Source organism: Schistocerca piceifrons, chromosome 1 (genome assembly GCF_021461385.2).
Source record: "Schistocerca piceifrons isolate TAMUIC-IGC-003096 chromosome 1, iqSchPice1.1, whole genome shotgun sequence".
Classification (NCBI taxonomy): domain Eukaryota; kingdom Metazoa; phylum Arthropoda; class Insecta; order Orthoptera; family Acrididae; genus Schistocerca; species Schistocerca piceifrons.
This window is the reverse complement of record NC_060138.1, coordinates 204,680,438-204,699,262: the sequence shown is the minus strand read 5'-3', so window position 1 is coordinate 204,699,262 and position 18,825 is coordinate 204,680,438. Positions and strand designations below refer to the sequence as shown.

The 18,825-nt window shown below is 39.7% G+C and overlaps 1 protein-coding gene across 1 annotated transcript in view; it reads right to left on the bottom strand.

Annotated features, from left to right (window-relative positions):
* Nucleotides 1–18,825, bottom strand: part of LOC124802633 — a 221,811-nt gene that overhangs the window by 63,949 nt on the left and 139,037 nt on the right. Inside the window, exon 5 of the mRNA XM_047263557.1 lies at nucleotides 18,535–18,656. Coding sequence (XP_047119513.1) covers nucleotides 18,535–18,656 — 122 coding nt within the window. The remainder of the gene's footprint in view (nucleotides 1–18,534; nucleotides 18,657–18,825) is intronic.

Here is an 18,825-nt window from a genome sequence, read left to right as displayed (position 1 = left end):
GGGTCGGTTCCCATCGGCAAACGCGACAATGCGTCATCGTTGGCGTGCTGGGCCGTGGGGCGATAGTGAATCTCATAGTGAAAACGAGACAAGTATAAGGCCCAACGTTGCAGGCGGTGAGCTGCCTTATCCGGAAGCGACGCCGAGGGGCTGAACAGAGAGACCAGCGGCTTGTGGTCGGTGATGAGGTGAAACTTAGAACCATACAAAAAAACGCTGAACTTTTTTAGAGCATAAATGATAGCGAGCGCCTCCTTTTCTATTTGAGAGTAACGCCGTTGGGCATCGTTGAGGGTCTTGGAAGCGTAGGCGATGGGTCGTTCCGACCCATCCTCATACCGATGGGCGAGAACAGCCCCTAGGCCATACTGTGACGCGTCAGTCGCCAGAACCAAGTGCTGACCTGGACGGAATGTGGCAAGACAAGGTGCCGACTGCAAATGAGCCTTCAGGCAGATAAAAGCCTGCTCACACTCGGCGGACCAACAGAAAGGAACGTTTTTGCGTAACAGCTAATGCAGAGGATGAGCCACCGCCGCCGCGGAGGGAATGAATTTGTGATAGTAAGCAACCTTGCCTAGAAACGCCTGAAGTTCTTTGACCGTAGACGGCCGGTGTAGAGCGGTAATGGCCGCAACGTGCTGTCGTAGAGGACGTATACCCTCACGGGACAAGTGGAAACCAAGATACACAACGGAGGGTTGGAAGAACTGTGACTTGTCCAGATTGCACTTCAACCCAGCTGAATGCAGAACCCGAAACAGTGAACGCAAATTGCGAAGGTGCTCCTCAGTGGAGGCCCCCGTGACAACAATGTCATCCAGGTAGTTGATGCAGCTGGGAACGGAAGCCGTGAGCTGTTCCAAAAACCGCTGAAAAATGGCCGGCGCGCTAGCGACGCCAAATGGTAACCGCTGGTACTGATACAACCCACAAGGAGTGTTGATGACGAGAAATTCCTTGGAAGATGCATCCAACGGCAACTGATGGTACGCCTCCGATAAGTCAAGTTTGGAAAAGAACTGGCCCCCAGCGAGCTTGGTAAATAACTCCTCAGGACGGGGAAGAGGATAAGTGTCAATGAGGCTTTGAGCGTTGACAGTGGCTTTAAAATCACCACACAATCGCAGACTCCCGTTTGGTTTAGAAACCACCACAATGGGCGATGCCCGTTCGCTGGAGGTAACAGGAAGAAGAATCCCCGAAGCTGTTAACCTGTCTATCTCAGCTTTGACAGGTGCACGCAACGCCATCGGAATAGGGCGTGCCCGGAAAAACTTAGGGCGAGCTGTAGGTTTAAGAGTAATGTGGGCTTCAAAATCCTTGGCACGACCCAGACCAGCAGAGAACACGGACGAGAATTCAGAACACAAGCCATCCAGCTGTTGATATGGAATGTCCTCAGATATGAGGTGCACATCATCATCAATGGAGAACCCGAACAACTGGAAAGCATCATAACCGAACAGGTTTTCAGTGTCCGCATGATCCACCGCATAAAACGTGAGGGGCCTAACAACAGACTTGTAGGCAGTGGAAGCATCAAACTGGCCAACGATAGGAATTTTCTGCTTATTATAAGTTCGTAGATTTCGCGTAACTGGAGACAAGGGAGGGGAGCCCAACTCCAAATACGTGCGAGAATTAATGAGAGTTACTGCAGAGCCAGTGTCCACTTGCATGCGAATGTCTTTATCCAGAACACGAACAGTAACAAACAACTTATTCGTTTGAGAAAGCACACAGTTAACATCCATGTCCGATGCCTCGTCCTCGTCGACAGGAACTTTAGGGGACTGACACACAGAAGCAATGTGGCCTTTTTTCCTACATGAATTACACGTGGCCCAACGTTTTGGACACGCGGCTCTGTCATGCTGTACGAAACAATGTGGACAAGAAGGAAGGGCGGAACGAACCTGCTTCTGTGGTTGCTGTTTTCGCTGCGAGCGTGGCGGCCCCACGCGACGTTGTTGACGCGAGTGCACCGCCGCCACATCGTCGTTTCCCTGTGAAACAGGCAAATTGTCCGCGTCGAAAGTGGATTGTACAGCGCCTACATCACACCATGCGTCTATTTGCGCACCAGCAGCGTGAGACACTTCAAACGATTGAGCGATGCTGAGAACTTCCGACAATGACGGGTTTGGCAATTGTAAGGCACGTTGCCGAACTTCTTTATCAGGAGCAAGCCGTAAAATAGCGTCCCTAACCATTGAATCAGCGTAAGACTCATGATGAGTGTCCGTGACAAACTGACATTTCCGACTCAGACCGTGTAGTTCCGCCACCCAAGCACGGTAAGATTGATGGGGCTGTTTACGACACCGGTAGAACGCCACGCGGGCGGCAATGACATGGGTGTTTTTTCGGTAATAGTTAGACAATAAGTCACACATTTCTTGGAAGGACAGAGAGGCAGGTTCCCGCAGAGGGGCTAACTGAGATAGCAGCTGATAGATCCGTGGGGAAATCCAAGAGAGGAATAACGACTTACACATAGGAGCGTCGACAACGCCGAAAGCCAAGAAGTGTTGCCGCAAATGCTTCTCATAATCCTCCGAGTCTTTAGCGGCCTCGTCATAAGGAGGGAACGGAGGCGGAGAAGAGGAAGACAGACAATGAGTAAGCGACGTCGACAACGCCTGAATAGCAGCCGTCAGCTGTGTTTGTTGTGCCTGAATAGCAGCCGTCAGCTGTGTTTGTTGTTCAATGAGCGCTTGCATAAGCTGTTCCATGTCTGCCCCGACACGAACACACAATTCCACAACGCAGGAAAAAAATATCCCATCCTCGCCGCCAATAAGTGTTATAACCTTTAATCACTAATAAACTGTGTGGATATACAAAAGTAGAAACACTAGCGGGTTACATGTTACTAACTCCGTATCTGTCATTCGACTGCCGTGCCGTGACATGCGGCCGGCGCCGTTCATAGCCAGGTGGCGCTCCCGCGCTCGGCCGAGCTGCGGAGCGCCTCTATCGCCGTGTTCGCGTACTAGCGTAGCGGCACTTTTGAATGTCGTGGCACTGTCACAACAAATACCAATATAATTTTTCATAGAGCAGCAGTGTACAATATGTCTCTGAAGAATTGAAGCGTTCCTTATTAGGTGGGGGTTGTAGAATTTTTAAACATGATTTATGCTTGTGTATTACTTTCTGGAGATCAAAAATCTCCTCTGTAGGGATCAACAGAGGTACTGAAAACAACAATCATGTTAAACTCAGCTCACTCTGTTCATCCACAAGACCCAGAAAGCAGTATATACTGGTATCCAGATAGATGCTGTTTTCCTTGACTTCCATAAGACGTTCAAAACAGTTCTGCACTGCCACCTAATGAACAAAATATAGGTGTATGGAATATCACGCCAAATGCATGACTGGACTGAAGAATTTCTAGCAAACAGAACACTGTATGTTACTCTTTACAGTGAGAAGTCTTCAGACATAAAAGTAACTACACAGAAAGACCCATTATTGTATGGTCACAAAACAACCACTGGAAGCAGTTACTTCCATAAAATATCTAAGAGTATTAATACAGAGTGGTTTTAAGTGGAACTACCAAATAAAACTACTCACGGGAAAGGCAGCTGCCATACTGTGATTCATTGGAAGATTTCTAAGGAAATGCAGTCCTTCAATAACAGAGGTAGCGTAAAAAATTCTCATTCAATCAGTACTTGAATATTACTCATCAATATCGGATCTGTACCAGATAGGAGTGATATATAAAATGTAGAGAAGGACAAAAAATAGCAGTGCATTTTGTTACAGATTCATTTAGTAAGCATAAGAGTGTTAAGAAGATGATCAATCAACTCCAGTGGCAGTCAATTACAAGGGGTGTTCTGCATCTTGGTGTGATTTACTGTAACAAGTTCCACGACCTTTGAGTCCCCAAAGATACTGCTTCCTCCTACATGTATATCACAAAAGGACTACAAAGATAAAATTAGAGAAATTAGAGCACACACAGAAGCTTAATAACAATCATTCTTCCCACAAACTATTCGCAACTGGCACAAGAAAGGGAGGATATTACAGCAGTACCATAATATAACACATACAGTCAAACATTCCCACTTAGTTTTGTTATACATTGCAAGAACAGCACAGCAGAGAGTAAGCTACACTTCTTTTTTACAATAAGGAGCACATGCAGAGAAACCCCCCCCCATCTTTACATTTCTCTCCCCCTGCCTCCCTTTTCCCCCCCAATCACCTTCTTCCCACAATCACACTCTTCCCACATCTCTCTCTGTTGCATGCTCTGTACTCTTTTCATCTTGGTGTGCAGCCACAGAGTCATTTGTCCAAAGACCAGCCACAGAGTTATCTGTCCAAAGACCTGCCTCCTTCCAGTTACCCTCTCCTTCCATCCCTCCCGAGCCCCCTCCACCATCTCCATTAGCTCAGGCAACTGCTCTCAATAATCGAGTATCAATAATTAGTCTTGCCATGGCCACAGGATTGTGCATTTGTGTGTGTGTGTGTGTGTGTGTGTGTGTGTGTGTGTGTGTGTGTGTGTGCACGCGCGCGTGCGTGTGTGTGTGAAAACTAGTGCAACTGCTGTGTTCCATGCACTGATCAGCTACAAGTGATGGGTTGTCTTCCTCATATTTTATGTATGCTTTCTGCTGATGGCACAAGCGTATAAGTCACTTGGTCTAGATAAGAAACATTTCAGTCAACATAGAAAGTTCTATGAGAAAATTCTCAGAATGGTTCACAAAAAACAAACTCATTGCAAATACTGAATTCAACTTCCATTTATTTCCACCATCTAGCCAAATGTCTTTCAGAGAAGATTAAAATGGGACACTCATGTAAATAGTTTGTGAAAAAAAACTCTCATCCACGTGCCATGGTCTAAGAATATTAAAGCCTACATTAAGTAAAACAGTGGTAACGTATAGCATACATGTTTTTAGAATGAAAAGAAAAAGAGCTCTAATTATAATTTCTGATCTTAAAAAGATAAGAGTCCTGTAAATTTCACTTTACTGAGCTTGGTATTTTGAATGTCCCAGACTAATTCATTTTTTAACTCTCTTGTTCACTGGGGACTACTGTACCAGAGAAAAATCAAGTGCACACCAAACATATACCAGAATACTATCCTGTCAGAGAAGCATAATTAATGTCGGTGTGAAAATACATAAAATCTCAGAGGAAATAAAATTTGCTACTTATCTAACATTTAAATTGAAGCTTAAGGTCATTCTAAGGAAGCACTTTTCTTGCCTGTAAAAGAACTTCTGAATATGTAAAATAGATTTTAAGAATAGGTACCAAATTTCAATCTGCCAGCTATTTTTGTTAATACTGTGTATTTCTGTATCCTTGTGTTGACCTGCCTTAAACAGTTACTTTTAAACTTAAATTATGACAATATCTACCTACTTACTTTCACTTGTTTTGCTGATAAAAAATATAACTGTAAACTCATTTTGACCCAATCAATACCCATCTATAGTAAATGATAAAAATCAACCAATTAAATGAATGAACGAACAGGATCCTGTTTGGGGATGGCTGGAAATCAGCAAAACAGAGTTCAGTTTCCGCCTTGAGCTACCCTCGATCAGTATATTATTTTGATTCAACAATACCTGCACGATGATTCCTGTGGTTTTCGGTTTTCCCGTCTATAGGTACCTTGCCCTACCTTTGACACAATACTCTGTTAAGTGAATGATTAATGATAGATCCTGTACTTCCTGTAGACGAGACTGTTCCACAGGACAGGTTATTACTTGAGGTACCTCTAGTACATAACTCTTGGAAGTCCTCCCAACACACCCATTTGCAGCAACTTTCAGTCACTTTACAGTAGTCAAGGCACTTTTCATCCCAAAACTGAGAACAGTATTCACACAGTGGGATCCACTGCGGCTGGTGAAGTGTTTCATGGAATAGTAGACAAACAGCTTTAAACTAAGCTTGCCGCTTCTCTTATTTCTGGGTCTGTTATGCTACAACTTTTACTAGTCCCCTTTCATAACTGAATCTATAAGACCCAAAAGGAGACTTCTATTATGGCAGCAGAAAAACATGAAAGCATTAAACTTTTTGAGGCTACTATGGAAAAAAAGGGCTGGAAAACAGTATTAATTTGTGACAACAGACACCCCTGTGGAAAGATAACATTAAACACAACAAATGTTGGTTTTAACATCTGCTATAGTAATTTTAAATCACAAATGTACATTTACTATGAAATGTGTTATGTACAGAACTCAAAACTTACAAAATTCTCAAAAATATGTATTTATTCATGTAGATATACAGGGTGTTACAAAAAGGTATGGCCAAACTTTCAGGAAACATTCCTCACACACAAAGAAAGAAAATAAAAGTGGACATGTGTCCGGAAACACTTACTTTCCACGTTAGAGCTCATTTTATTACTTCTCTTCAGATCACATTAATCATGGAATGGAAACACACAGCAACAGAACGTACCAGCGTGACTTCAAACACTTTGTTACAGGAAATGTTCAAAATCTCCTCTGTTAGCGAGGATACATGCATCCACCCTCCGTCGCATGGAATCCCTGATGTGCCGATGCAGCCCTGGAGAATGGCGTATTGTATCACAGCCGTCCACAATACGAGCACGAAGAGTCTCTACATTTGGTACCGGGGTTGTGTAGACAAGAGCTTTCAAATGCCCCCATAAATGAAAGTCAAGAAAGTTGAGGTCAGGAGAGCGTGGAGGCCATGGAATTGGTCTGCCTCTACCAATCCATCGGTCACCGAATCTGTTGTTGAGAAGCATACAAACACTTCGACTGAAATGTGCAGGAGCTCCATCGTGCATGAACCACATGTTGTGTCGTACTTGTAAAGGCACATGTTCTAACAGCACAGGTAGAGTACCCCGTATGAAATCATGGCGGTGAATCGAGGAAGTACAGTACATACCGACGAAACTAAAATGAGCTCTAACATGGAAATTAAGCATTTCTGGACACATGTCCACATAACATATTTTCTTTATTTGTGTGTGAGGAATGTTTCCTGAAAGTTTGGCCGTAACACCCTGTATACAGAAATTAGGGGTGAATGACAATTTTTTGAACAAAACTACACTGTATAAAGCACCAACACTTTTCAGCATCCGGAAATACTCAATAATATACTTTTTTCTTTTTGGATGAGGATGTTGTGATGATGTCTTCAGTCCAGAGACTGGTTTGATGCTGCTCTCCATGCTACTCTATCCTGTGCAAGATTCTGCATTTCCAAGTAACTTCTGCACCATACATCCTTCTGAATTTGCTTAGTGTATTCACCTCTTGATATTGCTCTACAATTTTTACCCTCCACAATTCCCTCCAGTACTAAGTTGGTGGTCCCTTGATGCCTCAGACCATGTCCTACCAACCGATCCCTCCTTCTAGTCAAGTTGTGCCACAAAGTCCTCCTCTCCCTAATTCCATTCATTACCTCCTCATTAGTTACGTGATCTATCCATCTAATCTTCAGCATTCTTCTGTAGCACCAAATTTTGAAAGCTTCTATTCTCTTCTTGTCTAAGCTATTCATCGTCCATGTTTCACATCCATACATTGTTACACTCCATACAACTACTTTCCCGACACTTAAATCTCTACTCAATGTTAACAAATTTCTCTTCTTCAGAAACACTTTTCTTGCCATTGCCAGTCTACATTTTATATCCTCCCTACTCTGACCATCATCAGTTACTTTGCTCCCCCAATAGCAAAACTTATCTACTACTTTAAGTGTCTCATTTTGTAATATAATTCCCTCACCGTCACCTTATTTAATTAGACTATGTTCCTTATCCTCATTTTCCTTTTGCTGATGTTCATCATATAGCCTCCTTTCAAAATACTGTCCATTCCGTTCAACTGCTCTTCCAGGTCCTTTGCTGTCTCTGACAGAATTACAATGTAATCGGCAAACTCAAAGTTTTTATTTCTTCTCCATGGATTTTAATTCCTACTCCAATTTTTTATTTTCTTTCCTTTACTGCTTGCTCAATGAATAGATTGAATAACATCAGGGATAGGCTACAACCCTTTCTCATTCCCTTCTCAACCACTGCTTCCCTTTCATACCCCTCGACTCTTATAACTGCAATCTGGTTTCTGTACAAATTGTAAATAGCCTTCTGCTCTACAAATGCTAGAAACGTAGGTTTGCCTTTGCTTAATCCATCTTCTAAGATAAGTCGTAGTGTCAGTATTGCCTAACGTGTTCCAATATTTCTACAGAATCCAAACTGATCTTCCCCAAGATCGGCTTCTACCAGTTTTTCCATTCGTCCGTAAAGAATTTGTGTTAGGATTTTGCAACTGTGACTCATTAAACTGATAGTTCGGTAATTTTCACACTTGTCTCATACATCTTACTCACCAAATGGTAGAGTTCTGTCAGGGCCGGGTCTCCCAAGGCTATTAGAATTCCTAATGGAATATTGTCTATTCCCGGGGCCTTGTTTTGACTTAGGCCTTCCAGTGCTCTGTCAAATTCTTCACGTAGTATCCTATCTCCCATTTCATCTTCACCTATGTCCTCTTCCATTTTCATAATATTGCCATCACGTACATTGCCCTTGTATAGACCCTCCATATGCTCCTTCTACCTTTCTGCTTTGCCTTCCTTGATTAGAACTGAGCTCTTGATATTTATACAAGTGGTTCTCTTTTCTCCAAAGGTCTCTCTAATTTTCTTGTAGGCAGTATCTATTTTACCCCTAGTGATATATGCCTCTACATCCTTGCATCTGTCCACTAGCCATCCCTGCTTAGCCATTTTTCATTTCCTGTGGATCTCATTTTTGAGACATTTGTATTCCTTTTTGCCTACTTCATTTACTGCATTTTTACATTTTCTCCTTTCATCAATTAAATTCAATATATCTTCACTTACCCGAGGATTTCTACTAGCCCTCGTCTTTTAACCTACTTGGGCCTTTGCTGCCTTTGCAATTTCATCGTTCAAAGTTGCCCATTCTTCTTCTACTGTATTTGTTTCCCCTGTTCTTGTTGGATGAGGATACTATCACTAAAAGCTTCTAAAAATCACAAATTAAATTTACAATTGAAAAAATAGTAACAATTTTGTGCAGCATTCACAAATATTCAGAAATACAGACTTATCATGATACACATAAGTGGTAACATGATAAAAGCAAACAGTAAAATATTAGGATCTAGAATTTCGAATTTGACCTATCACGCACACGCAATCTAACACAAAAGGAAATTTGTTGTTGGCTTATATATGTAAATAAATGTGTTAAATGTGTGGATGTTTTACGTAGATAAATTTCTAACATATTCTACACTAGTGTGGCAAAGATGAACACTAAATGTCAGTTTTTCTCACCAAAGTCACATAAATTGTGGGTCACCAACAAAGCAAGGTTTCTGCTTGAGGTGGCTAACAATGCATCAGTTATATTCCAACTGTATGTTTTGGGCACTGTGTATGTTTGATGTTAGGTTAATAAGTTATTACCTTCCTCCATAATCCTTCTAACATCTTGTTCCCAAAATATGGTCTCATTTTATGGTCTTGCTTAACTTTTGGATATTAGTACCTTTGTATATGACAAAACTAGTGACAAATATGATAATGAAAGTAGATGATTGGCCAGTTAACAGGAGTGGCCTGGTACAATTGTTGGTTGCAAACTTCCATAAAATCCCTGCTGCAATAGAATTTCAAAACACTGAAATTCAATCCTCAATTTTGAAACAAATCATGAATTAAAATGAAGTCTGTAAAAACCTAACAGAATAACTACATAAACTAAAATATGTGCTATGTAATGGAATTTTAAGCAAATAAAAAAAGAGAAATATACTGCAGGATGAACCTTCTTTATCTGCTCTTCTACCTCTGCCTCCATTCCACCCTTGCTTTCCTAGCCAGCTCTTCTTTTTTGGTTCCTTTGTTACTTCCTTTTATCATCCTAAGGTCACTTTATTTCTTTTTTTTTCTTTTGATGTTCAGTTTTTTCAGTGTTCCCCCTCTATCTATATGATCCTCCTATCCCCATCCCATCTTCCTCCATCTAATACAATCCTATATATCCTTACATCTGGGAACAATCCCTGTATTCACACATGCTTGCCCCATTTGCCTTCTTCATTTCCACACATCAGCAGTTATCACTTTCATATTTATGCCACTTATCACTTTATCTTTAAGACGAGGGGTTATCTGACCTCTCAGTCATTTACTTTTCTATTATGACAACAGGAAAATCTGAAATGCTTTAAATGCAAACATTTTAGGTTAGGCTTTACGGTGACTTTTATTGACATTAAATGAAACAACAAGTTTACTGTTACCAGTCACAACTGATAAGAATTAACTTGTTTCATTTAATATCAATAACAGTCACGGTAAAGCCTAACCTAAAATGTTCGCATTTAAAGTATTTCAGATTTTCCTGTTGTTATAATAGAAAAGTAAATGGTAACAGTGAACTTGTTGTTTCAGTTAATGTCAATAACAGTCACGGAAAAACCTAAACTAAAATGTTTGCATTTAAAGTTAATCTGCCCAGTCAGGCAATCAAGGCTATTTTCGAACGGTGACTGGTAACAGTAAACCTGATGTTTCATTTAATTAAAATCTGAAATGTTTTTGAGGTTATGGAGGCTAACTGCCTGTGTTAATTTTGAATAAACATTGATCCAAACTCTTCTGCTTTCTTCAGAATCTTGCTTATATGCCATTTTCTAACAGGCAAACTATGAAACAAATCCTAATAACATCTTAAAGACTCCAGTTAAAAACTTTCAATTTACAAGCAACAGGACAGAAATAACTGTAAACTTAAATAGTTAAAAGTTGATTACTCATTCGTAAACTGTATCTCTACATTACTTTTATACTGGAGGCCACGATATAGATAACGATTTGAACAAGAACCCAAGTACATGTTACATGAAAAAACAAGTAAAAGAATGTGTTTCACTTGGCCAAGTGTCATAGGTGAAGAAGCAACAGCAATTTGCTGACTCTTATTATATTTATTAGTTTTGTCATTCTGTATCCAGCACTTGTAGGATAGTAAAACACATTGTTTCATGTGTTTGCTCCTGTGGCTGATAACAATTCCTGTAAGTCTTGTTACATTGTTTCCTATTCAAATTATATACTATTCAGTGGCTGTTACCTGTCCCGGGAGTTTGTGATGGGAAATTTATGAATGCTTTGTATACTGTACGCAAAATATATTATGCAGTTTACAACTAAACTCCTATTAAGTGGGGCAAATCCTGAGTTGCTGATAACTGTCAACAGCACACTTCAACTTCGACACACACCAAGCAGAGTACACTACTTCTTGTCTTTGTGTGTGCTCTACAGTTCAAACTCTCAACATACTGTCAATGTACAACGAAAAGTGAAGAATGGTATCAGTTATCTGCAAGTTGACTAGAACAATCCTAACAGTATGTCAGATGTTCATCACATGGCAGCAAGTTACAAATTTATAAACACTGGCATACTAGCAGTGTACAGATAGTCACTGCACTAGCAATTCCCAACAGGGGGTTAGTTAATTAATTAGTTACTTAGCTACATGTTCCACTGATCAATCTCACAGTAATCGTTATGATGTGGAACGTGTCAAGTGCAGCTATAGATTTATTTATTCCCATTCATTCCCATTTATAGTATAGGAGGCGTTGTCAAGAAAATATGGTTTCAATTTATTTTTGAAACTATTACTGCAGTCTATCGGACATCTTATTTCATCTGGTAATTCATCGAAAAGTTTTACAGCAGCACATTTTACCCCTTTCTGTGCCAAAGACAGGTTAAGTAGAGGATAAAGTACATCTTTCTTCTTCTGGTATTATAATCATGAATATCACTGTTGTTTTTAAAATGGTCCATGTTGTTGGGAGCAAATTTCATTATTGAGTAAATGTACTGTGAGGTGGTTGTAAGAATTCCTAACTTTTTAAACAGATGCCTACAAGATGTGCGACAATGACCCCAAACATTATTCTAACCACTTTCTTTTGAGCAACATCTACTTTTTGCCTAAGTGTTCGGTTACCCCAAAATATTACTCTGTATGACATTAGAGAGTGAAATTATGTGAACTGTATTAGTTTACTAATTTCTATATCCTCAAAATTTGGCGATTACTCTGATTACAAAAGTTGGTGAACCTAGTCACTTCATGAGATCCACAATATGAATTTTCCAATTAAGATTCTCACCTATATGTACACCCAAAAACTTAGTATGCTCTACCGTGGCTACTGACTTCTGTTGATGTGTTATATTTATTGAAGGAACTGTACTCCTTGCACCAGAAAATTGGATGCACTATGTTTCTTCAGAGTTCAGAGCTAACCCACTCACAGAAAACCAACTAATAACTTTCCCAAAGACGTTATTTATATCATTTTCTACTGGACTTTCTTTTGCTGGAATAATAATGATGCTTGTATCATCAGCAAACAGTGTCAGTTTAGCTTAGAAGGGAGGTCATTCAGATATATCAAGAACAGAAGGGCACCAATGATCGAACCCAGAGGAACACCTAATGTATTTTCACCCCAATAGGTGAAGTGGCAAACTTCCTTAAACCACTTAAACCATGTAAAGAAACATTTTGCTTCCTGTTCTGTAGATATGACTTAAACCACTCACATGCTGTTCCATTTATACCACAGAATTGTAATTTCTGTAACATAATGTCATGGTTCACACAATCAAATGTTTTGGATAAGTCACAGAAAATTCCTATTGCTGACATTTTACTATTTAAATTGGGCAGTGAAACTGTATATTGTTTTCTCAGTGGAACAGCATTTTTGAAATTCGAAATATGGTTTACTAAGTATCCCATTACTGTTGAAATGGCTAACCACTCTGGCTGTATTACTTTCTCGACGATTTTGAAAGTGCTGTAAGCATGGATACCGGATGCTAATTATTGACATCTGTGGTGTACCCTTTCTTGTAGAGAGGCTTGACAATGGTATATTTTAACTTGTCAGGGAAAATACCTTGATTTAGTGATGCATTACATATGCAGCTCAGCATATCAGCTGCAACCGCTCCACACTGTTTGAGCATTTATTTTTTGAAGATTTAATGATTTTCCTTATTTCACAAGATGTTGTTAGGTGAAAATTAATCTGACTAAAATTTCTCAAAACTAACTCTTCCATGTACTGCTTGGGTTTTTCTTTTGCACTATTCTCACCAATTTTTCACCTACACTTAAGAAATGGTTGTTAAATACATTAGCTACTTGTGTACTGTTGGTTAAGAGGGTCTCATTCTCTACAATACTAATACTACCTACCCTAGTGGTTACTTTTCTTGTCTTCCTTCTAACAACATTCCATATTGATTTGATTTTTTTGCCAGAGCTTTTAATTTCATCTCTAACATACATATTTCTTGATTTTCTGCCAACTTTTCTCAATACGTTACAACAATTTTTATGTGTAAAATTATTTCCAGGTCTTTATAATAGCCTTGCTGTCTCTTGCAGTTTTCTTTTTCCTTCTGAAGACACTTTAATACCTGTAGTAATCCAAGGTTTCTTTGAAAACTGTTTGGTGTTACATTTAGTAATTTTTTTTTGGACAGCTATGTTCAAAAAAGGATATAAATTTATCATGAAATACTTTGGATTTATCATTAGCTTTTGGCTCATTATATACATCTCCCCAATTAACATTACTTAAACTTTCTCTGAAGTGGTTGGGCAATCCTACACTTTTACTTAATGATTTCTGAACTGTACATTCTGCTAGGTTTTGTAAGTTAATCGCCGGCCGGAGTGATTGAGGGGTTCTAGGCGCTACAGTCTGGAACCGCGCGACCGCTATGGTCACAGGTTCGAATCCTGCCTTGGGCATGGACGTGTGTGATGTCCTTAGGTGAGTTAGGTTTAAGTAGTTCTAAGTTCTAGGAGACTGATGACCACAGAAGTTAAGTCCCATAGTGCTCAGAGCCATTTGAACCATTTTTGTAAGTTAATCAATCGTGCAACATGGTCTTATAATCCATTTATCACAGGGAAAACAAGTGTTATGTTTTACATCCTCTTGCTGCAGGAATAGATTATCTATTAAAGTGCTACTGTCTTGAGCTATAGTGATCACTGATTCTAAGTAATATGTTAATAACACATCTAGTTCACTTTTCCTATCAGAATTACTTAGAAAATTTACATTGAAATCACCACAGATTAATAATTTCTTCTTTTTGTCTGACAGACAGTGTAATAGGGAGTCAAACTTTTTTTATGAATACCTACCAATCACCTAATAGGGACCTGCACACTGTTGCTAATATCAACACCAAATTATCTAGCTGTAGTTCACATGCAAAAACTTCAAAGTGCTGATCAACACAAAATTTGCTTACTTCTACAGTTTTGTATTTATCCCCTTGTTATGTGTAAATGGCAACTCCTCCTTTATCCATGCTAAATCTGCAAGTGTAAGATGCTAAATTATACCCATTGATACTGACACTATTCATCCACACCGTTACATGGTCTTCACACAGACAAATTATATCAAACTCATTCTTATTTTTGAGATAATCTAAACACACTAACAGCTCATATACTTTTTTTTGTCTCCTGACTAGAGTCCTGCATGACCGAGTAAGCGAGCACAAAATACTAGGTGGGGCGAGCACATCCTAACTGGATAGGCTGCCCGCACTAGTTCTAGTGACTGAGCATAGAAGCCGTGACTGAATACGTAGCATGTAACTTCAAACATATTACACATATCATTATCCGTGTGACATTGCAGCCAGTATGGGCTTCTCATTTGTGGTGTGTCTCTCTATGGAATCATGCACCGCGAGGAACCAGTGCAGTGAGACGTAAGATTGAAACCAATGTTTACACATTGAAGAAACGGGAAAGTCTAAAAAGCCAAGTATGGAGTACATTTCTGTTGGTTGTAGACGAAAACAGTGCATCTACTGGGTACGTATCGTGCCTAAACTGCTCCACATTATTGTGTTTCCAGTCAGGAACCATTCATTTAAAGAAACACAGTTGCAAGAAACCTCACAAACGTACACCTCCTTCAGGGATACCGGCAGTAATAAAACATCCAACCAGGGTGCCAATGTGATAAAGGCTTTGGAAAATCACTAAAGGATTCCTTGTACTGCTCACTGTATAAACACAGCACTTAGCCACATTTTCGATGAAAGATAACTTCTTGTTAAATCATGCCCCCGAACATCGCATCAACAATAAATACTGCAAAATGCATCGTAAGGTACATTAGGAAAATGGCCTCTGCTCGTCTTTGAAATCATCGTTGAAACAAGAGGTCTACACACTCTGGAACAGCTTTTACACTATGCTGGAATCCTTACACACTCAGTATAACGAAGTTGCTGCTTTGCTGACGGCACTTACAGATTGAAAAATTGCATAATTTCTGAGACCATTTAAGGAGGCCACAGATGAATTAGAAGGCGAAAAAGAACCGACAGTCCAGTTATTACTTCTTTGGTTTCACAAACTGCAACAAATTTGCAGTGTCTATGACATTGTCTGTCAGGTGAGTAATTACTGCAGTTAAAAGCACTGTTTCATTGTGATATGTGATAGATTTATAATTATCTACCGTAATGGATGTGTACTAACAGATATGTATTTTCAACAGGAGGTACAAAGGATTAAAAATCGAGCCTTGACTTTCGTTTGTCAGAAGATTATGATCACTTCCAAAGATAAAATTGCTTCGTTTCTTTGGCCATCTTTCCGTGATCTTAATATGCTTGAAATAAATGAAAAGCATGAAATTCTTAGCAATGTGCGACAAATGTGTGCTACTTACGCAGGTACAACATGCAATCATTAACATAATCGTTTTTGCATAGTTGGTGGATAGTGTATTACAGAGCAATGGAATGCTATAATTTGAATATTATTTCATTAACAAAAAACATCTCGTTTTCATGGGGACGTTTCGATGATTTCCACATCAGTTCTGTATTACTTGTCTCTTTTGTTTATTGTCATACATCCTTCAAGTACTGTGTCATCACCACCCAGAAAGAGAGATCGTTTCAAGGAATGGAGGAACAACAGATCATCGGCAGCAGATGAAGTAGATCTCTACCTTTTTATGCACCTCGAAGATGAGGATGACATCTTAAGGGGTGGAGCATACATGAAACATTTCTGCCAGGCCTGGCTGCAGTTGCAAGACATATTTTATGTATCCCAGCAACAAGCGCACTTAGTGAAAGATGCTTTAGTAAAGCCGGCATGTTACTAACAAATCGCCGCAGCCAATAAAATACGGAACGCTTTAGTGATTTACTGCTGATTAACAATACCGGTAACTATAATTTTGTTTCTGTTGCAAAAAAGTGAAAAGTATGACAAGTTACGTTTGTAAATGTTTAATGTTCTTTATATGCTTTCTTTATGAAGATCGTTGTCTTCTAGATTACAGGGAAAGCACTTATTTAATGTTTCTTGTTAATGAAAGGAAAAACAAATCTTCTGTTTGGAAATGAGACTCGTCTTCTATCTGCAATTGTACTGAAATATCGTTTTACTTCCAATTTAGCTGTGTCACGTACCCGTTCTAGGAAACGTTACTTTTGTATTAAAAGAGAGAAAGAGACAGAGATAAATACATTTTGTGATATATATATATATCTCTGTGTGTGTGTGTGTGTGTGTGTGTGTGTGTGAGAGAGAGAGAGAGAGAGAGAGAGAGAGAGAGAGAGAGAGGCCTTGGGTTTGTACAGTACAGTGCAGCAAGCCGGGGCGGAGCGAAGTGAGACGTCAGCGGTGACCAGTCATGCTCGGTTATCCGCGTGTCCGGAATCCGGACATCAGACATGGGGCGAGTACATGACCGAGCCGAGTCGAGTGGGGCCGGACACAAGCGGCTCGGTCCCCGCGTCAACAGGCGAGCCGTGATCGGTCAAACACAGAGCGTTGCAGCACTCTACTCCTGACATTTTGATGAAATGAGTTGATACTAGCATTAGCTTTATCCCCATTTACTGTACATGAAGCTTCTTTTATTCAATTTTTCTTCATTGTTGTCTGCCTGGACTTTGGCTTTACCCTTAAAAAAACCTGTCTGCCTGGTCCGATTACCCACAGGGATCATCCCTTGTGTGACTGGGGGCCCCATTACAGTATCTGCAAAGTGAACTTATCTTTCCCCTTCCTATTTACGTGCAGGCCAAGTGTAGTGTATCCCCATCTGTCAATAGCATCAACTGGAACAACACTTACTTGACATTTTGCTGGTGCCAGGAACATCCTGTTCAGCTCAATTTTAACATTCCTTACAACAGTGTTTACCCAGGGCTGATTCATGTGCTGAAAGACCTCCACAAAGCCTACATCTATGTGTCCAGTTTCTGCTCCTATTTTATCCAGGCCACTCCTAATACTATGTCTTGGATTCATAGCCACGTTGTTTTTGGGTCTCCCAACTATAATTATCTGATCTTCCTTTTCAAAGTCCCTGCTAGCTGACGTGATTTTTCTGTCACCTGGCTAAGGCTAGCACTTGGTTTCGCAAAACTTGTGACCTGGTACTGTGCACCCAATTTCTTCTGAAGCTGCTGGCTTACAACCCTCCCATGACTGCTACCTGGAAGCAGAATTCTTCTTTTCCTATTCTGATTTGATCCAACCTGTCTTTTTTCTTTAAGATAATATTCAGTTTCAACCTACATTCAATTACATCTGGATGCGGCCCTTCCTCTAATACTTCAAATAGAAAGCCAAACTAACTGAATTTCAAAGTGTTTTCAACAGTTTCCCTTTTTTGCCCTATGCTTGCCTCTTTTTCCCAGCATCCCATCTTTTGTCTCCTTTGACCTACATAATTCCAAATTTGCATTTTCTTATTCGGCCTTAAGGGCATAAATTTTTTTCTCTTGTTCAGTGATTTTTCTATCTTTTCTACATAACCTACATTGCCATGGAAGAGCCTCTTTACCTACCACGTTTCCTCACCACTACATTCGCCCCAATGAAACCATAACCCACAGTCTTCACAGAATACCCCTTCCTTCAGATTTCTACGGCAACTACCACATTTGTCACACATGGTTTGATAGAAAAATTTACACAAAAATGAATACTTGTATTTGTTTTCTGTAGTTGAGGTACAAAAACAAATGAAATTCATTGCTGAATGAAGTTGAAGCATGTTAATAACATATTGGTCACAGCAAAAGTCTACAAAAGGGGGGGGGGGGGGGGGGTAAATTCACAAATGATACGTCTCATCTGATTCAATAATCATAATACCAACATTATAAACTTATCAGCTAACCAGTTAATGTTGCTTCACTAGCATGAACACCATGTATAATTTACCCTCATAGAGAGAGAGAAGTAGTAACATCTCTCATACTTCATGTCAATGCCCCTTCATAAGAACTGTATGGCCTATTAAATATACATTATTTCTAGTTATTAATCCAACATACTATCTTTTCAACATTCATTAGAAATGTTAAACTGGAAAAAATACTTACTCTCTCATGTTGCGAATTATTTTCAGCGTCATTGCTAGAGTTATTGAAGGTATGAGAGGAAGAACCTTCATATAAACAGCTGTCAAATGTGTGTGCCAATGGTTTAGACAACTGCTGAGTATCTGAAAGAAAGAAACATTATCACTGATTCAAATTTTATGGACTGAAGTCTCAAAGATCATAAGTTTTTTTGTGTTAACACACTCAATGTAATTAAACACAAACTTCAAAACTAGTAGAACTTACTCTAATCATCACCAAATCAAAAGTGAAGTTTGGAGGATAAATTTC